At 37.8% G+C, this 21,265-nt stretch overlaps 5 protein-coding genes across 5 annotated transcripts in view; 1 reads left to right on the forward strand and 4 right to left on the reverse strand.

The window, feature by feature from the left end:
* Nucleotides 1-1,941: 1,941 nt before the first annotated feature.
* On the reverse strand, nt 1,942-4,761 carry LOC106345019 (phospholipase A1-IIgamma). The gene is made up of 4 exons (XM_013784297.1): nt 4,290-4,761; nt 3,292-3,675; nt 2,969-3,198; nt 1,942-2,474 (listed from the first exon to the last, which is right to left on the reverse strand). The coding sequence occupies exons 1-4, from the start codon at nt 4,584-4,586 to the stop codon at nt 2,078-2,080; spliced, it is 1,308 nt and encodes a 435-aa protein (XP_013639751.1). The 5' UTR covers nt 4,587-4,761; the 3' UTR covers nt 1,942-2,077.
* Nucleotides 4,762-12,247: 7,486 nt separating this feature from the next.
* LOC106330293 lies at nt 12,248-13,030 on the reverse strand. The gene has a single exon (XM_013768790.1). It carries the CDS (start codon nt 13,028-13,030, stop codon nt 12,248-12,250), a length of 783 nt encoding a protein of 260 aa, XP_013624244.1.
* Nucleotides 13,031-13,285: 255 nt separating this feature from the next.
* LOC106330301 (uncharacterized mitochondrial protein AtMg00310-like) lies at nt 13,286-14,002 on the reverse strand. Its single transcript, XM_013768793.1, has one exon. The coding sequence runs from the start codon at nt 14,000-14,002 to the stop codon at nt 13,286-13,288; it is 717 nt and encodes a 238-aa protein (XP_013624247.1).
* Nucleotides 14,003-17,676: 3,674 nt separating this feature from the next.
* Nucleotides 17,677-20,804, forward strand: LOC106314486 (protein CHUP1, chloroplastic). The gene is made up of 5 exons (XM_013752356.1): nt 17,677-18,975; nt 19,093-19,406; nt 19,490-19,601; nt 20,274-20,411; nt 20,499-20,804. The coding sequence occupies exons 1-5, from the start codon at nt 17,857-17,859 to the stop codon at nt 20,628-20,630; spliced, it is 1,815 nt and encodes a 604-aa protein (XP_013607810.1). The 5' UTR covers nt 17,677-17,856; the 3' UTR covers nt 20,631-20,804.
* LOC106314494 overlaps nt 20,758-21,265 on the reverse strand; it is a 1,574-nt gene continuing 1,066 nt past the window's right edge. Inside the window, exons 5-6 of the mRNA XM_013752363.1 lie at nt 21,083-21,180; nt 20,758-20,997 (exon numbers count right to left, since the gene is read on the reverse strand). Of these exons, the coding sequence (XP_013607817.1) occupies nt 20,899-20,997; nt 21,083-21,180 (197 nt within the window). The 3' untranslated portion in view covers nt 20,758-20,898. The remainder of the gene's footprint in view (nt 20,998-21,082; nt 21,181-21,265) is intronic.

Genomic DNA, 21,265 nt, shown 5'->3' on the forward strand with positions numbered 1-21,265 from the left:
AAGGGACATAATTACTATTTTTTTGCTCTAAAAAAACAGTTTTCCCATGATTTTTTAACTTTGAAGTCAGAGGTCTATCTTCGAATATGCATCTAATCTATTGAAACTGAATTACAATTAAAAATTAACCCTAATTTCATTCTAATATTTACAACTTGTGCCACCAATATTTAAATCATTTTTTGCTTCTTTTATTAATGGTATTTTAGTAATTTAACTATCATTTAGGGTGTAAACTTATTTACCGACCGAGAGAGATTGTATTATTGTGTTATATATGTTATCTTGTGGATTGTATTATTGTGTTATATAAGTCTGAGAGAGATTTTGGCATATATCTTGTGTATGGTCTGGTTGATGCCAATGCTTATGGCTTCTTTTTCAGTAACTAATTAAAGATAGTAGTAGATCGAACTAATCTTTTTAAAGAATAAAGTTACAATTTGTGGTACTGTCCACAAGTGATAAGTTTGACAAGTCGTGCACTTTAGTAGTCTCTCCTTTCTGGTAAATGAACATCTCCACAACTATCTCGACGACCTCTATAACAGGTTAACAGTTTCAAAGCCATAACTGTTGACATAATGCTTGCTGACAAAATTGAAAACTAACCTATCAAAATGAAATACTTTTTCAAAATAACTCATGCTTGGAAATAAACATTTTTGATAATGTGAGGCATCTTTTTAATGAAACTTAAGAACTGTACCTTAACCATAACTATAGCTGAATCTACATGTGGCTTCATGAGTGAAAGGAATCACAATAACAAACAGTAAAAACTAAACCAATGAGATGATCACTACGGAACATGTTATCTTTCCAGCATGCGGGACAGTGTAAAGTCTGGAAATTGGCGGATTCAGATATAAAATATTTAATGAAATTCAAGGATTGTGAAGATTCGCTTTTATTCTTCACAAACAAAAACTCTTAGAATTCCATAATCACTCTGCAGTAACGAATTCACAAGAAAAAAATATTTGAGGAAAACATCAAGAAGGAAAAGATTCTCATAACAAGAGCAGGTATATGAATGACACCAAGGGAGACACATAACGGTTCGACCTTACTTTTACAGTGTACTCTCATCCCTTTAAGAACCATAATCCTTGACTGCAGCTAAGTGATTAGTTCCATTGAAATTTATATGAATTGTGAACCTTTCCAAGATGTCACGTTAGATAGATTTACCATATTTTTTAAAACATATAAATGTTAATTAAAGAATAAAAATCAATGATTATTAATTAGAGAAAAATGTAATTAATACAACCATGTATTTTAAATTGTTTTGGCTATTATAATTCAAAATTTAAATTATTAACAACAATTAATTTTATTTAATATAAAATAATGAAAAATTTATAAAAAAAATATATTAAATAATTTTAATAGTAAATAATTTTAATAGTAATGTAATTTTGTAAAATTTGAATCTTAGTAATACAAAAGTAATGCATGTAGTTTCTAAATTAATAATTAGATTAAATGGACTAAAATATTAATGTATGCAAAGGTACAAACTGTAGAAATTTAAAATCTTTATTTTCATATTTAAAGGTGATTATTTTCATATTTAAAAGTGATTCTATATTTGATTATTTTAAATTATGAACTTATTGTACCAAAATGTTACAAAAATAATTGTAACCACAAGTATTAACAAAGTAAGTTATGTATAAAACATTTCCATTAAACATTAATAATGTCTAAAATACACATGAGCAACAATAATATAGAGTTATACAATATATAACATCAAAATATAAAGAATCTATTTTGAATGTTTAATGATGTTTTTGCTAGTAACATTTGAATGTTTAAAATAAAATCAAAAGTATATACATGAAAATGAAGAAGACACTAGTGCGGACGCACATGTCAAAATCTAGTTCACGTTAAAATAATTTGCAATGATACATTTTCAAATTAGAGAATCATCTTTAGTGCGATACATTCGAAGTCTTAAAAAAAATACAACATTGAATAGATGAAATATACAGTCTATCTCCAAACATTAACATCTCCAAAAATCAAAAAAAAAAAACAGAAAAACAATTTTTGAAAATAAAAATCAGAAATCAAAATGTTCATTATCATCAGTCTCATGGTCCAATAAAATCCAAGACCCATCGTCTTGTTGGACCATACCTTTGTTTTTTAGAACCCTCCAATGTCCTGGAACCATATATTCATCTTTTAACCCGTCGACTGATTTGTTGACAAGTCCAATGGCTCTTTTCACATCGAGTCTAAATAAGTCACCGCTACTCGTCCCTTGAGTCCCCGCAACGCCGTGCAAGTAAGATTCCAGGCAGTGGAATGTCGCGAAATTTCCTGGAGTTTTCATATATTTTGACTTTCTTGTGTCTATTGGCAACTCGTCTCCGACTTCAGCGTAACCTAAGGGTGGATAGATCGGAACTACGTCCGGTAGATTCCTTACCCGCAACACTCGGATATCTTCTAATCTGACACAGATTGATTATAAGTCACATTTTATTAATTTAAACAAAATGTACAACCATGTAACTATGTAAGGAAGATTTTAGCAACAAACGAAAAAAGACACTACTTCAAGTCTTTGTTTAGTGTTTTCGTAAAATAAGGATGACTGCATGTGCATACAACTTCTTAACAGAATTTTAAGTTCTAGATTTTCACAATATTCAGATAAAATATGGATATTTGTTGAATATCCTGTTTTGTAAGATTTTTATATACCTATAAATTAACTTATGAATTATCATTTCTATAGCTTGTATTATAGTTAGTTTATAGTTTATATACCTATAAACTAACTGATTTTAAATTCATATGTTTTACATGTTGTTGAACTTTTTCTAAATACAATCATTCGTTTATTCATCTAATTTTGATTTATCAAAATAATTTAAAAAGGGTATTTTGTGTTAAATTACATGACAGTTATGTTGTAAAATATGGATAGATTGGACAGACGTACCCGGAGAAGAGTTTCTTGTATTCAGAATTTCCAACACGAGGACTAGCAAAGACAAAGGCCGTAACAGGACAAGATTTCCCAGGACGGCTCTTTAGTCGGTTATAACCATTAGCCACTATATCCGTAGCATTAAGAGTTGCGAGCGCAGCTCCAAGACTATGACCACAAATACTTATACTAACCTCTTCGTCCTTGTACTTCTCCAACAATCTCCCAAGCTCTTGCAATACCTTTTTTTTTATTTTCAAAAATTTTATGTCAAGAAATTTTCTCGAAATACCAAAAGGGTAAAATCATCGTTTAAAATGTGAACTATACGTTACCTGATCACGAGCATTGGCCTTATTAAAATGTGATCGTTCGTCCTCGGACATGTAGATTGAGTGCCAACCTTGATGAATTTGTACTTGATTATATTTCTCACCGAATATCTTTTTAGCATTCACTAAACTGAAATCGAAGTCGCTGACCCATTCAAGTGGTTGCACTGAGCCCCTCCAAGCGATGACTATATCTCTTCGACCAAGAACCGCCGTCCCTTGGTCATCTGTCACCGCCACATAACCCATCCAGTTCGATTCTTTCGACCATCCCTCACGTGACACTGGGAACAATAGGAATGCCTCAGGCACGTGGATCTCTGATGTCGCGTATAGAAACTTAGTTACTTTGTACTTTGTATACGGATGCGCTTTCTCTAAACCAACCTGTACGTATTTCAGAACAAAAAGAAAAGCTTGCTTTAGGTTTCTTGCTTAAGAAGAATACACCTTCTAAGTTTGCTTTAGTTTTAAGTTTGCTGTTGCAATATCCTTAGATTTTTCCTTAATGGTATAGGTTCTTTTACTTTTTGTTTGCTGCCTTTAGGATCAGATCAGCTCTTGAGCAATCTAGGATTTCAATTTGGATTGTAATCAAACTTTCATTATTCAGTTACTGATATTTACAATTTTAGCAAAAAAAATAGAAAAGAAAAATACACCTTCTCTCTTTATGTAAATAATTTGACTTATATTATCTTGTTTCTATTAGTGATATTGCTGAAAAATATAGGTCATTATAAAGGAATTTTAGTCAAATTATTTAGAATAATGATTCTTTTAATCTACTCATATAATTTTCTTCATTCAAGATTTAAAATAAATTAACATGATTCATTTTACCTCACACAAATCAGGATTCTACAAAGATATATGAATAGTGACGACCATATTCAGTGTGAAAAATTGAAAGAAGGAAGAAAGCAATTTCACGTTTCATAGTTCTAAATTTACCAAATTATAACGCTTTTAATATTGAATTTAATTTTTTTCCATGTTACCTTGGCGAAGAAATCTTTTCTGGAGTAAATGCTAGCACCGGCGTATTTAGATTCGGTGTTTATGTTGAAAGTATCATAACCAGCCTGAGCCATCTCGCCGTAATGTATAATATATTGCCGGAGATCCTGATCCAACGGCTGTAACAACCCTTTCCAATGGTTTTGACCGCTCAAATCTCTCCATCTCTTTGCGATTTCTCTAGACACTATTATTTTCTCCTCCTCTTTCTTCTTCTTCTTCTTTGTAATTCTCGTGAAGCTGAAACATCTCGTCACATTCTTGTCTTCTTCGTCCATAATACTCTAGATGTTTAATGTTATTTTTTTCTAGTTTAAGCTCAGAGAAACTATTTGGATTAGAGAAGAGATATATAATGTTGAGATAAACTATGGTTTGGTTGATATAAATAATGGTTAGCGTAGTTGAGGCGTGTTGCAAGGGAAGTATCGTTCTCGATCGAGACTATCTAATACATTTCTTTGATAGACAAAAAAAGTTTCTTAATTTATCCAAGAAGATGTTCTTTTAACGTTTAAGCAAAGGAATGCATGGCTGACCAAACAAAAGAGGAAAGAATATAAAGAGGAATGTTGAATTTCAATTTGGTCGGTTTACACAAACCAAGAACTGATGGGTTTGCTTTGGTGTCAAAATTACCCGAATTGAAGAATATGCTTTATGGGGAACTAAACTGAAACTGAAATTGTACCGAACCTTGCCAAACAATTGACTATATTTTAATTTGGTTATTCATGTATTGAAATGTATAGGTATTTGGATAATGATTTTGGATCATATTACGTGAAAGCATCAGTAGTGTGTACACTGGTATCACTAATTGTCAATTGCTTGTAAACGTGGAGCAAGCTATCTTATCATATTATATGCTTTTAAAAGTTCGATTGATTATATCACCTTTACTTGAATAAGATCATATACGTTTAATAAAAGTAGAAAATATTCAAAATTGGCATGAAACAAATTTCATACAAATAATTTAATCTTATTTCTAACCACACATAATAATATAATCCATAAAGAGCCACGTATAGTTCCGAATTTGACGGTCATGTCATATGTATGCTAACAACTAAAATCACACATTTAGCAAAACAAAAACAAAAACAAAAAAACAAAAAACACACATAAATTAGATGATTTCAGATCATAGTAATTGATTGGTGTTATTATGGGTACGATGGGTGATGACTGTAGCTTTAAAATTTTGATGTAGAAAAAAATCTGTAGATTTTTTTGATGTGGTTTTAGATTTTATTACTGTAGAATTTTATGCTACTAAAAAATTGCTTTGGATATTTGGCTCTGCAGAGCACTTGTACAACTGTAGGTTATTTCAAGAGCTGTGGTTTCAAAAAAAAAGAAAAGTAAAGCTTGATTGTTCTGAATTTGGTGCCGTAGAAATAAATAGGGCCGTTGACAGCACCTACACCAACTACCAATCACCCCCTATATTTGTCTTGCTCTCGTATGGAAGTTTTACGGGTGCACGTTGGATACACATTCGCATAGATTGTTAGGTCTTTTGTTTGATCGATTAGAACGTTCAAAACCCCAATGTTTCGTTTCAGAAAGGTACTTCGCTAGGGTTTTAACTGGTTTGGATTAGTCTTACATCCATGTTTAGCCCACTAGTGGTTCCTTGATGTAATATTTCATAAGACAAAAGTAAAAAAAAACCGTCATAAAGAAAAGCAGGCTGAAATTTGAAATGAAAATACCTCTTTCGCTATATTCGTAAATTTTATAAATAAATTTTGCGTTGAACAATTTGTTACAACTATTAACATTGTTTAAACCTTAAAACTCTAACAAGTAGAAACTAAAGAGTGGGCTAGAATTACAAGTAAAGGGGATCTGATATGACGAAGAGTAGAGAATTGCTTTGAAGCAAAATGAAAGAAGGAAACATACAACTTGCTTTGAAGAGTTGGCTAACGCCAAGTCATGACGGCTTCACCAACTCATATGTAACCCATCTCCCAACTTGATTCTATGCTTTTTCCTAGTGCTATTATTTGGGACTTTGGATTATCCTTTCTTTGTTCCTTCTTTTCTTCATATATATCATCTCATATATTGGTTATTTATAAATAAAAATATCAGTTGGTATATCATTAATCTGAAGATTTTAGTTTTATTATTATTCAGGTCCTTGTTACAATTTATAAACAATTCACGCTCATATAAGACCTTCATAGTTCGCCCTAGCTCGTCTCTCCCTGCCACGGAAATCGAGGCGCCGTTTCTTCTTAGTTTCGTAGACGCCGGCAGCGATCTAGCTCGCCGTCGTCGTCTTCGTCCGTCTCCCTTGATGCCTCGTTTCAAGTCTGCTTCTCTTTCCATCGCCGCTGCTGTTCCGCTCATCTCTGCCGCGACTGCTGCTCCGTTCGTCTCCGACGCGACTGCCGCGTTGTTCGTCTCCACCATTACTCCTACTGTTTCAAATCGTTTGGGTTCAAGCGTGCTCCTGAAGTCCACCGTCTCTTATGCTGTCCGCTTATCTGGGGATTCCCGGAAAGCAATGTCAAGCGGGTCCTCCGCTCCTCGTATTCCTTGCCGCTGCTCCTCCGTTCTGCGTGTTCCTTGGTGCTGTGGCTCCTACTTCTGGTGCGTCAGATCTGTAACTCAAGGCTCTGTGTTCGTAGATCCTCGCCGGAAACCGCCTCCTCTTCCATCCAAAACTTTTCCATTTCATTACTCCACCGGTGCTGCGAAGACATGTGCTATCGACGAGACCCGCCATTGTGGCGAAGTACTTAAGCTATCTCCGACATGTCTCGCCAGATGTGCTGACTACTCCGGTTCACCGCCTGATGCTCCCCCGTTCTCAATCGTTGGCCGTTTGGTATCGACGAGACCCGCCATTGTGGCGAAGTACTTAAGCTATCTCCGACATGTCTCGCCAGATGTGCTGACTACTCCGGTTCACCGCCTGATGCTCCCCCGTTCTCAATCGTTGGTCGTTTGGATACCGCCAGCGACTTTCCACAACCGCATACAACCGTTCGTTGGCTTTTCTTTGGGTTGCTAATGATAACTTTTTGGGCCAGGCTCACTATGATTACTGCTGATATTATCAGCTCACGGCTTAGCTCAGGTAAACACAGTTCAGAAATGGACATGGTTTCATTGATTTTGGCTAAGTCGCAAAGGATTTCCGGTGGATTCATTGGTCCCTTTGAATTGCGCATAATGATATATCTTTTAGTTATGAAAAGTTTTCCGTTGGATTCATCGGGTACATCTTGGTTGCTTGTTCTACCCTCCTCTCATAAGGAGTGGATCTCATACCTTCTTTCAATGAAAGGATACACTTTCTCAGTTCTATTGCTGAGTTCTGGCTTTAGTTTCTCTACCGGTATGTCTTCTTGTGTAGCGGTCTCTACGGGACCTGAAGAGGCAACCAAGATTACTTTTGGGTTTCTCGTAGGTGAGAGCTGGCTTTCAACGTCACATTATGTGACTATCTTTCAGCTGGTCGTGAAGGTTTTATCGACGCATTCAAGCTTCGTCTCGAATTCGCTGTCAACTTTTTATGAAGGTTTATCTCATTTAGCTTATGTTGTTTATCTTTTTAATCAAAGAGGATGTTTAATTCCCTCTAGTTATTGTACTCGTGCAAGTTAATGATTAATGAAAACAAGTTGTGTTAAAAAAAAAAAAAACAATTCACGCTCTGAATTGTAATACAGGATACTTCATTGGTATTTTTGTGCAGTTTGGGACTTTATTCTTTTAAAAAGGTCTACAGAAAATATAATTATTGAATACCTATAGATATAATAATGTTATGTTGAAACTAAACCATGAAGATACCTTTTGAAATAGGCTCTGAAGCTTTCAACTTTGATCCCTAGGCCCAAATTCACACCTCTATTGTTTTTATGTCTCCTCCCACACAAAGTTACAAGTGATTTAACATTTAAATTTTGAACGTGATAGTGTACGGTGATATTTGATAGATTTATGAACGGTACATCAGAATTGTATATGAACATGATATAACATGTGCTTGTACAGATGCACAAAAGCCAAGCGAGTAATTGCAGACTTGCAGTATAATGTTGAAGTACTGTAACATTTTTTTTTTTTGATCAAACAACATTTTATAGATTCTTACTTTCCATTAGAGGAGGAAATGTTCACAATACTTGACAATAAAATCATATTGGCAAAAGAAACAGCTATAACAAAAGCTGAGCACATAGAAAAACAGAGATAGATGTAGGCGGCATACATAACACATAAGCAACTAATATGGTAAAGAAGTTCTCTGAACTCTACGCCAATTGAGCTGAAAATGGAGATGTATCCCTATGAAATATAGAACACATAGAGTGATCTAAAGCTTGAGACTGAAACAGCAACGAATGCACATTTAACAATCACATAATCGGCTACAAATGCAGAGGTGATTAAACACCAATTTGCTGAGCTTTGATTAGAACATAAATTGAGGTATCTCTAATCTTCAACACTAAACTTCCTGCAACAGAACTTCTCAAAACAAGTAGAAATTTTGGGAGAACAAGCTCCATAAAAAGGGAAGCCAAACAACTATTGTCTAAGAACAATTTTGGAAGTACTGTAACATTTTGGTGAGAAGATGGTCATAAGTCGAATGCATTGCTTTACAAAGCCTATTCCATTATTTTCTCCACAGAAACTATGTCACATATAGAATAAACTGGATCACTTTGAAAGTGCAAGCTGATAAACATTTTCCTGTGTTAAACAAACAATTTACACTCATTAGTCAGCATGATGATTGATTTATTACTTGTATAGTTTACACATATTATAACAAAATTAATATTCATAGACCGGCTAACATGAATAGTTTTTTTGGTAAACCTCACATGAATAGTTGCTATTAAATCTATTATCTGGTAAAATAGGTTTATGCAAATTATTATTATTTCACTACACTACGATCACGATATATATACATTTTTCTAATGCTAACTGAAAAAGGGTTACAAGATTCGCTATTAGAATAATTAGAGTTGGGGTTGGTACATTAGTGAGTGATGGAGAAGAGAGAGTATGGATACCGTTCTATTTATTTGTTGCTTAGAGGAAGAAACAAAAGCATGTGAGAAGAGAAAGCTCCTTTTACCATCTCAAATATGGATGTGTCCCCAACACAAATCCTATTCATAAATTCACACATACAACAAAGTTCCATGACCTAACCAACAATTCAATAGAGCCCACCTTTGAGAAACAAAGATGCAATACTCAAAATAGGAACAGTTCTGTTAATATGTCTAGTTACATTTTTGTCAGTACACAAGTCAGCATCACCAACTTCAAACCAAAATAGCCGTCTTTAATGCGAGAAATCATATTTTTAAAAGAGATACTAAAACGTAAACTACATTTTCTTCTTTTCCAAACTAAACCCTATCGGTGGAATGATAAAAGCTTAAACATAAAAACATGGCACAAGCGATCAATCATATTCAGAATTCCGAGCTTTATGCATAAGATATAGTTGGGTATGTGCATGTGTACAAGTTTGTGTATATTTTGTATGTTACAGCAATGTAGAAAAGACAAGGTGCTGATTTTTTGTGAAAGGACCACCATCAAACTTTTATTGTTTATGGGGTTTATTTAATCGAACAGATAGATATAGACACATGAACATCTATAGATATGTCATCCCCCACAAGTTATGTGACATTCTTTTCAATTCTCTGTTCTTTCCCCTTCTTCACCGCTGCTCACATTAATTACCAGCCCTTTCCCTTTCATAGTTAGCTAAGCTTTTCTCAATAAATCAATCTAATCAGTGTCTAACAAACTTGGAACATACGCTTACACATTCTTTTAATTATTCACATTAGACATAAAATTATCTAACTGCTCGCAGTCAATTTCTGCATGCGTATAATATTCAAAGTTTGTCAAATTTGGGAGAAGGATTTTTAATGTGTTTGATCAAAATACAAAAACAGGGAAATAAATCGATCATATATAATGCTAATATTGTTAACTTCTTATGCATCTATGATTATCTTGACGTATTAACATGCGTCTGATCAAAAACAAAAACGGAGAAAAAGAAATAGGAGTCTTGCTGAGAACGTTATGCTTATTGATTCCATTAATTTTTGATGAAAATCAAGCTATCTCTTTTATTTTCTTAAGTCAATTACCATTTTTTCTTATTTTGTCAATGTTTATTTTTCTTAATAACTTATTTCTTCATTTTAATTTTCTCTTCTTCCACACTTTTGTTTTTCTTTCTTATACAAGCTTATAAATATTTATAATTATAAGTTTTAATTATAATTTATATTTAATAAATATATAAAGCTCAATATATTTAATCACACATTAGTGTAAATTAAATGGAATACTGTTAAAACAATATCTATAATGTAATGTAGAGAATAGAACTTCTGAAATGCAAAATTTAACGAGAGATTTAAATCAACGTCACCAGCATTATAGATGTTTAGTGTCAATAATGTTTGTTAGTTTACCAACTGTTATTTTTGTAAATATCGTTGGTTTTCTCTATCACACTAAATGCTTTAGATTTTTAGTGTATGTGTTCTTAGATCATCTCTAACCCACTTCATTTTTATTATAAAATAGAGTTTATAGTCAAATTTGTTCCAGATTCACTCTATTTTTACTTCATAATAGAGTTAAAAGTGAGTTTATTCCATAAATAGATAATGCATTTCTGTTTGTTGATTACATCATTTTTACTCCAAAATAGAGTTTGATTGGAGTAAAACTCAACTTCATTATGGAGTTACTCAATTTTTTTTAAAAAAAAAATTGAAATTTTATATTGGAAATACTCTTTGAACAATTGTTTTGGAGTGGTACCACCTAGAATTATAATAACTGTAACAAAACTTTATATTTTAATTCTATAATTTTACCATTATGATCTTTTTATATCCATTTTGTTCAATATATATATATATATATATATATATATATATATATATATATATTATGCAACCATTCGGCCATGATCTGTCGGGTATCCTTTTGGATTGGGACTCGTTCTTTAAAGTAATTTGTTATTAGATGTATAAAGCTCATTCATGTATTTTTTTTCTTAGATCGGAGTTGATTCAATTCCATCCATAATTCAGATGGATACATATATGTTGTTTGAGACATGGCTTTAACCGGGTACCCATCAAATATATATATACGATTTGAATCAACTATATTTTATCTCAACATAATAATAAATTCAATTTGCTTAAGGTATTTTACATTTAAACTACCTCAATATACCCAAAATAATCAATAATATATATTATACATTTTAATTCAATTATTATTATCCATTTATTTTTATCTGAAATACTCATAAATATAATTTGGTTATGAAAAACAGTTTGATTTGAGCATTTTGCATTCAAATCATCCAATTTTATATGAAGATATTCAAAAAACTTAAAATAACCATTAGGTTTAAAATTACAATTAATCTTTCGATATTATATTATTACAAATGTTACAATAATAATATTTTTAGATATATGTTTATATTTTAGACATTTGGATATTCATTTAGTTATTGGTTCAAATCGAATTTGATATCAGTTCTTCGAATATAATTTATGATCCATTCGGATATTTAAACTGAATCCATTCGAATTTAGTACCTCTAAATTTGAGTCGGTTTTGGATCAATTTTTCGTAAATGAATAATTTGCTCAGCCCTAATTCTCAATGCCGATGAAAACTGAAATGGTCATAACTCATATAACAAAGGTAAATGAAGATACGATCCGAAGAACCAAACCAAACGCCTTAAAGGGTTCTTCACCTCTTTACCTCTTTTTCAATTTTGAATGTAAGATGACCAGAGAACGTTCCTCGTTATACGTGTAGCAGTAAAAATAATATAGAAGCATAGTTTCAGTTTTTTTTTTTAACTCATCAAATACTTTCATTAGCCAATATTGCTTGTGTACACTATTTTATCAGACCTCACATGATAATTCAACCACAATGGCACTACAGAATATAACTTGGGAACATTAGACACAAAAATGTTAGTTTCCTTTGCTATTCTGTCAGCAGCCTTATTTCCTCCTCTAAGATAGAACCGCACTTCATAACTCTGAATCCGTAACAAAGCATGGCGAATCATCTCGACAGTTGGTTGCAGAACCGGCCAGACCTCCTCATTCCCATTTATCATATTAACTAATGACAGAGAATCAGTTTCGAAGATGACATTCTTATACCCAAACCCTGACAAAGTTTCTGCTCCCCATCTCAACGCTTCAGCCTCCGTAAGGATGGATGAGTCCATCTTTGTTACCGCTCTCGCCCCTGCCCATAACACATGACCACTCGCGTCTCTACAAATCCAACCTAGCCCACTGGTCTCTCTATTCTGATGCCAAGCTCCATCACTATTGCATTTCAACCAATCAGTGGGGGGTGGCTTCCAAGTATGTGTTTGGACAGAAGTGGTAGCTCTCTTAGCCTCAATTTTCTCAGCCGCAGTTATCTTCGCCTGACAGCTTCCTTGCCATTCCTCTAGATCTTCTCGAGCTTTCAGAATAAGACTCCCTGCCTCAAATTCTTTCCCTTTAAACAGCAGCTCGTTCCTGTTTTTCCACAGGCGCCATAGTATCCAAGGCACTATCTCTGCTTGTATATCTTCTCTCGGATATTCCTTCTTTATATTGAGAACATGATAGATATTCGAGTACAAAGAGTTCATTATAATACCTTCTGGAGGGGCCAGAATAGGTGACAGTGCCCACACCAAGCGTGCAAAAGGACACTGAAAGAGAACATGATTGACATTTTCGGTATCACAGCCACATCTAAGACACCCAGCTTCTTTTGCGATATGTTTTCTAGCCAGATTCCCTGCGACTGGTAGCAGATTACTAATGCACCGCCACAAGAAATGATGGACTTTGGGACTTGTTTCTGTGCTCCACGCTAACTGGAATAGGTGGTCTAGACTTGGTTAATCAATCTCCACTGCTGCATATCTATCAAGGACATTGACTTGAACCCAGTAACCAGATTTGACCGTGTAGTACCCTTTTTTGTTGTAATCCCAGATGTAGATATCCTTACTGCCATTCCCACAAGTTCTGATCTTTGATATATTTCTCGCTTCATCATCTGGGAAAATTCTTGTCAAAAGCTCCATGTTCCACTCTCTTCCCTGGTTGATCAACATCTCCCTTACTCTTAGATTGTGGCAGAGGTATTGTCTTGAGTCCCGTCTGTTCCACCTCACCACCTGTGCTCTTCTTGCTGGTTGCTGACCGATCCATGAATCTTGGAATACTTTTGTATCCTCTCCACTGCCAATCAAAACTCGAGCCCCTTGTTGAATCAGCTTTTGTGCTGCATGGATGCTTCGCCAAGCGTAAAATGGCCCCGATCCTAATCCTGCGCTCAGCGGATCAGACTTCGCAAAGTACCTGCTCTTGAAGACTCGAGTGAACAGAGAGTCCTTAACAGACAGCATTCTCCACAGTTGTTTCCCTAGCAATGCTAGATTAAATGCCTCGATATCTTTGAAACCTAAACCCCCATTTGCTTTCGGCTTACACATATGATCCCAGCTCTTCCAATAAATACCTCTGCTTTCCAGCTTGTTTTTCCACCAGAATTCCGACATAATGGAAACAATCTTCTTGCAGACCGTTTTGGGTAACAGGAAGCACGCCATCGTGTACGTTGGGAGGGCAAGAGCGACAGCTTTCAGCATCACCTCTTTGCCAGCCGATGAAAGGAACCTCGTCTGCCAGCCCTGAACTGTGTTTCTGAGACAAGGAGGGGAAGGATCCGTTTGAGACGCTTAGCTAATATTTTTGTGATTATCTTGAAAGCCACGTTACAGAGACTGATAGGCCTGAAGTCTGCTAGCTTGTTTGCATTAAGCTTCTTTGGGATTAAACAAATATTGGTTCTGGTAATCCCCTCCTCTAGCTCTCCAGTCTGGAAAAACTTCTTCACCATCTCTGTAACATCCCTGCCCACAGTCTCCCAGAAATGTTGGTAGAAGTAAGCACTCATGCCATCGGGACTAGGACATTTTTGAGGATTTGTCTCAAAAACTGCTCGTTTCACTTCCTCCAGAGTTACCTCCTGTATGAGCTCCTCATTTTGGTCCTGAGAAACCTTTGGGGGCATATTCTCCCACTCCTGCAAGCTGATGCCTACATCTTCTGAAGAAAAAAGGGTCTTGAAGTAACCCTCCACCACTCTCCCCAGGTCCCCCTCTTCAAACCATTCCTTTCCATCTGCATCCACCAGGCTATGAATCTGGTTCTGCGCTCTACGGTTCTTAGTGATTGCATGGAAAAACCGTGTGTTCTGGTCTCTCGCCTTCAGCCAATCCAGCCTACTCTTCTGCCTCCAGAATATTTCTTCATTGTAATACTCCTCATTGAGCTCCTGCCTTAGTTGCTTTAGCTCTCCCGGCACATAAAGATTCCTGCGGGAAGCCTCATCCATCCGATGATGGAGCTCTTGTATCCTGATAACAGAGTTCGGTTTGGCAGTCTTCTTCCATCCTGAGATAGCTTTCCTACAGTTTGCTACTCTCTGCATTAAGCTCACCTGTCCTGCTTCTCTACCGCACCAGCTGCTCGTCACAGTGGTTGAGAAACCTTCCTTCTTGATCCACCGCTGATCATATCTGAACATAGGTCGCTTTCTCCACTCCACTCCATCAAGAAAGTTCATAACCGGGCTATGGTCAGAGCAGCCTTTACTGAGGTAGCGCGCTGAAGCTGACAGGAAAAGGTGAAGCCACTCCTGATTTGCCAATGATCTGCCTGCATTGTACCAGATCATTGTTCCTAACCCCAGGCCAGGAAAGCTTGTAGCCCTTGTGTTGGATTTCCCAAAGGCCGCAGTCAGACATCATCTGCCTAAACTCTACTCCTTCTACATCGCTCCTAAGAGCTCCACCAAGTTTCTCTGATTGGTCCACTATTTCGTTGAAGTCGCCGGTTAAAAACCAAGGCGCATCTCTGTTAACTCCTATTCTGGTGAGTCTCTCCCACACCCCACTTCGATTTCCTTTCACTGGCTCTCCGTATACACCTGTGAGGAAGAAAGATTTATCCTTCCAGGTGACCTTTAGATCAATTAGCCGCCTGTGCGCTTGTAAGATCTCCACTTTACATGCCTCTTTCCATAGGACGGCTAATCCTCCACTTCTACCAATTGGTTCCACTGTTCTAAGATCATGAAATCCAAGCTTTACCATGATCTCTTCCATATACCATCTTCTGTTCTTTGTCTCACTGAGGAATATTATATCAGGAGAATACACCCGGTGTATCTCCTGCAGCTGACGAACTGTCGGGGTATTTCCCGGCCCCTGACAGTTCCAGCTCAATATCCTCATAAATGGCTCGAAGGGTTGGAATTACCCATCAACCCTTCTTCCACAATTTTTCCACTCCCTAGCACTATCCGCTGCGCGGAACGGTTAGGGGCATTGGCTGCCACAGAGGCAGAATGATGTTTCTCACTTGAGCTCCTACTTCCCGAACTTCTTCCTCCAGAACCCTTGCCTTGCGAGCCTAGCCTCTCAAAGATCGACGGGGTTCCTTCTTCTTGGAGTTCTCCAACCTTGGCCTTTTTTGGAATCCTTTCGTCACTTCTGCTAAGCCTCCTTCTCTTAGTACCACTTGGCTCTGCTTCAGTGATTCTTTTTTCCGGAATGGGGCTTGCCTCTTGTCCCCCTAGTCTTTCAAAAACCGATGAGTTTGATTTCTCATTACTTCTCTGTTTTTCAGAGCTCTGGCCAGAGTGCGGATGAACGTCTTGTCTTCCTCCAAGCCTATTAAAGACAGATGGAGATTCGTGACTTGCTCCTGAGGATGCTCCTGTTGTCATCGGGCCCTGAGAGTCACTCCTATTCCGTGGAACGGTTGATGATTCCTCTGTGCTCCGTGAACCCCCAACTTGCTTAGTAGGCAGACTTTGAGAACTCTTTGGTTGCCACACCTGCGAAGAGGATCCTACCACATTTTTGCCTTTCCTTTCAGCCTCACTTCGCTTGTGTGTGCTCACAACTCTGCGTGGAGATTGCTCTGATCTTGATATTCGACCTCCTTTTGGAGTTCTCTTAGTGATTGGTCTCCTCTCCGCCGACTCCTTGTTTTGCCTTCTGGAGCTAGCTAAGATCGCAGCTTCCCCTTCCTGTCTGACAGCTGTCCTGCGGCCACTTTCAAGCGTCTCGCGGCCCTCTTGCATAGGGCAGTAGAGCTGGTCATGTGTTAGACGCTTACAGATGAAGCACACCTTGATCAGCTTCTCGTATTCCAATTCTGTTGGAACTATTTCCCCTGACTTAAAACGCGCAATCCTCCTGAACTGTAGAGGTTCCTCTGTATTAATCCAAACCAATGCCCGTATATACTCCACCGAAGAGGAGTTCTTCGCATGGAGCTCAACTTTCTCCACTTTTCCCAGCGGCCCTATCAAGCCTTCAATTGCTTCTTTCTTGAGGAGGTGAACCGGAATCCCCCTAATACGGATCCAGAAGGGGATTCTACATAGGAACTCTGGTCCCGGGTTAGGGGCCCATCTGTCGAGGGAGACTATCCAGCCATTCACGAACCAAGGCCCCTTGGTGAGTACATGCTGTAGGTCCCTCTCGTGCTGGCAGAAAAATTGAACCTTATTCTCTCCCACGCCTCTACCCTTAACCACTTCTTCCATCCCCCAGATAGGAGGTAGCGCCTTAACCAAGCCCCCCACTTTATGGACTGTAGGGTTTAAACATCTGACGATGATGCTCATCGAGTTTTCTTCTATCAAGTCCTCGTTTTCCAGCTCTGGGATATCCACAAGCTCTCCCTCTTCCAATAGCTCAAGCTCTTTCAGCTCATGGAGTAACGATGATTCCTTCTTCTTTCTAGGGCTATTCATCGCTTATCAAAACAGAATCGAAGCTACACAGGCCTAATGAACTACACTGACTGCTAGGAGGTCAGGTAGAATGAACTTTGGAACCAGAAGGTCGTAGATCTGCTTCTCAATCTTGACGAAAACTGCCAGATCTGGTTTCCAAAAACTTGCGACGAGAAACCTAAGTCTGTCTCACCCTTCGAAAGTGAAAAGAGTCAGATCTGGGATCAGAATAGAAGATCTGAGATGAAAACCCTAGTTCCCCTCTAGTCGCCGTTTCTATCGCTTCTCATCAATAGCAATTATGTGTTGCGACTGTTCTAATAATAATTTCCTCATTTTTAGCATAGTTTCAGTTTTATATGCTAAATGTACATTATTCTTCCAACGGTCGAAAAAGGTAAAAGCATAAATCTATTTAAAAAACATTACAAAAACTTTATTTTTTTATTTCTTCTCATTTTCTTCTTCATAAACCAAAGGCCCAAACTTTAAATCATCAGTCATCACTATCACTTCTCTCTCTCCCTCTCTCTCTATAGAACTGCACGGACAACGACATGCTTTTTAGTTTCCATGCAAATCTTCTGGACAACATTTTGAAAATCAAACGCATTTGAATCTTCACTTTTTTTATTTCTCTCATCATCATCAATGGTGGCTGGTAAGGTCCGTGTAACCATGGGTTTTCACAAGTCTCCTTCAAGTAAACCGAAGGACATACCCCCTCCGCCTCCTCCCCCGCTTAAACCGCCTTCCGGTTCAGCTGGTAAACCGTCAAATCCCGGTTCTAATCAGAAACCAGGTTTCACCCGCTACTTCCCACGCGCTTCCGCACAAGTACACAATGCCTCTTCTCGGTCCGACCAAAACGCAATCGTTTTGGAGCTACGTCGTCAGGTGGAGGAGCTCCGCGAGAGAGAAGCTCTGTTGAAGACGGAGGTTCTCCAGCTCAAGCTACTCAGAGAATCCGTCTCCGTTATCCCGCTCCTCGAGTCCCAGATCGCGGAGAAGAACGGCGAACTCGAGGATTCGAGGAAAGAGACGGCGAGATTAGCGGAGGAGAACGAGAGACTGCGGCGAGAGGTTGTGATGAGCGAGGAGGTAAGGAGAGAGAGCGAGAGGAGGGAGAAGGAGATGGAGTCGGAGCTTAGGAAACTCGTGTCGAGTGAAGACCACGCGCTCTCGGTTTCTCAGAGGTTTCAGGGTTTGATGGACGCGTCGGCGAAATCGAGTTTAATCAGGAGCTTGAAACGGGTCGGGTCAATAAAGAGCGTGCCCGACCCGATACCGAACCAAGAGAGCAACAAGAAAGACGAGATCGAGAGCCACTCCATGAGTAACTCGGAGGAACCTCTCTCAGCCGTTAGATCTAGGGTTCCCAGAGTCCCTAAACCACCGCCTAAACGGTCTTTCTCATCCAACGGCTCAGGCGACTCCATGGCGGATCATCCGCCACCGCAGAGAACAAATCCACCTCCTCCCCCACCTCCACCTCCGCCTCCACTTCTCCAACGACCTCCTCCTCCGTCTGTCTCCAAAGCTCCGCCTCCACCACCGCCACCGCCGAAGAGTTTAAACATAGCTTCGGCGAAAGTAAGAAGAGTACCTGAAGTAGTGGAGTTTTATCACTCGTTGATGCGAAGAGACACCACAAACTCCAGAAGAGATTCCACCGGCGGTGGCAACGCCGCGGCGGAGGCGGTACTTGCTAGCTCGAACGCCAGAGACATGATCGGAGAAATCGAAAACCGATCGGTTTATTTACTAGCGGTAAGAACTCTCCTGACCCGGTCCGTTCAAGTTTAGCTTCTCCTTTTCTCTCTTGCGCCAGTTTCAAAATTCGTAATCATAAACCGGTTTGATTTAAATGTAAACCGGACATTGCAGATAAAAACCGACGTAGAAACGCAGGGAGACTTCATAAGGTTCTTGATAAAGGAAGTCGAAAACGCAGCGTTTTCCGACATCGAAGACGTGGTCCCTTTCGTGAAATGGCTCGACGACGAGCTCTCGTACCTGGTTGATGAGAGAGCAGTGTTGAAACACTTCGAGTGGCCTGAGCAAAAAGCCGACGCGTTGCGTGAGGCAGCGTTTTGCTATTTCGATCTGAAGAAACTCATATCGGAAGCTTCTCGTTTCCGGGAAGATCCTCGTCAACCTTCTGGCTCTGCTCTCAAGAAAATGCAAGCTCTGTTCGAAAAGTATAATAAAAATCCAATCTTTTTTTAGATTCTTGTTCAAAATTTAAGAGAAGTAGTCAGATAATTTTTCTGGGTTTTCAAAGGTTAGAGCATGGTGTTTATAGTCTGTCGAGGATGAAGGAATCAGCGGCGACAAAGTTCAAGACTTTCCAGATTCCGGTTGATTGGATGCTCGAAACAGGCATTACTAGTCAGGTCAGCAACAAAACTCTTGTTTTTCTTTTTGCTTAATGGTCTGATTACAAGTCGGTAATAGATTGATTACTTGTGATCATTACTTACTTCCTGTCAGTAGCTGTTTTATTGCATTTTGATTGGAGAGTAGTGTGATGAATGAAGAAGATAATAGAAACAACAAGAACAACAATTCTAATGGTCCCCATTTTTTTGATTAAAGTGAATTGTTGCTGTCATAGGCAGGACAATGTAAGAAGATTGGTTTGATACTGTCTTTGCTCTATTATTGTGTTATTTTGCGTGTTTACATGGTGAAAGCATTATACTACATGACAAGTTAAATTCATATACTATTGGACAAGGTTAAAAACTTGAATATAGTGCTTTACTTTAATGTATTTGGGGTGAATTTTCAAGATTTCTCTCTTGTCTGCTTTCTTTGTTTTTTTTTTGCCTTGGGATTCATTGAGTTTTATTATACAAAAATAAATGAAACACAGGAAGAAAAAATTGCATTGGCATTATAATAGGAATAGATAGACAAAGCATAGAGAATGGAATCGGATTCTCTCACGACCTTGTTAGTGTTTTCAAACTAGGTATCTGAAACTTAAATTAGTAATGCAGATAGGAACTTTAGATATGGAAGTTTGTATTAAGTGTGTTGCGTTTGCAAATGTGTTTTTTCAGATTAAATTGGCGTCTGTGAAACTAGCGATGAAGTATATGAAGAGAGTATCTGCAGAGCTCGAAGCCATTGGAGGCGGTGGCCCGGAAGAGGAAGAGCTTATCGTGCAAGGAGTCAGATTCGCATTCCGTGTTCATCAGGTAAAGTGTTTCGGTTTGGTTCTTTTACAAACTTGCAACACTTGTTTGTGCAAACTCTAACAATTCTGTTTATTTGTATGTGATCAGTTCGCAGGAGGGTTTGATGCAGAGACAATGAGGGCATTTCAAGAGCTAAGAGATAAAGCGAGATCATGTCATATTCAATGTCAAAGCCAAACACATCAACATAAGCTTCTTTTTCGCTCTACCCCTTGTTGAAGCAACCTTAGCTTCATATTATATCCACACCTCTTTGGTATTTGTCTCTATTAAATTTGTTTTTTTTTTCAAGAACAGATAAATCATGTGAATATACGAAACTCTTGTTTCTGAAAACAAAGGATCATTATTCAATGGGAAACCATCTTGTTATATGTACTGATCATCATAAAAGAAAGCTTCACAAAAATGTCAACGGTCCAGAAAACAAAAGGCAGAGAAATAAACGTCATTATCCTAAAACCCCACCAAATATAAACTTCTTAGTTTACAGAACCACCCAAGCATCACTGTCGGATCCTTCATCTTCATTGTCAGATCCTGCATCGTCGAGTTTCATCTCACCAACAGATTTTGAGAGCTCCATCTGAAAAAATCAAGACAGTATTGCAAGTAAGAAAACGTATATAATCAAAAACATGCTAAAAGTTATGAGAAACAAGAACACACACCATTTGAATTGCTCCGGCTCTCTCAGTTTTAGGATTTGGCAGAACATCAACATTGTCCACAACCACGTATTCTTCATCAGTCAGCGAACCCGCAGATTCTGCAAGAAACCATCAAAGACATTACAGATCCATAAACTGAAACGACAAACGAAGACGAGACAAAAAAAAAAAAAAAAAAAACAA

This window comes from Brassica oleracea, chromosome C1, assembly GCF_000695525.1.
Source record: "Brassica oleracea var. oleracea cultivar TO1000 chromosome C1, BOL, whole genome shotgun sequence".
Lineage (NCBI taxonomy): Eukaryota > Viridiplantae > Streptophyta > Magnoliopsida > Brassicales > Brassicaceae > Brassica > Brassica oleracea.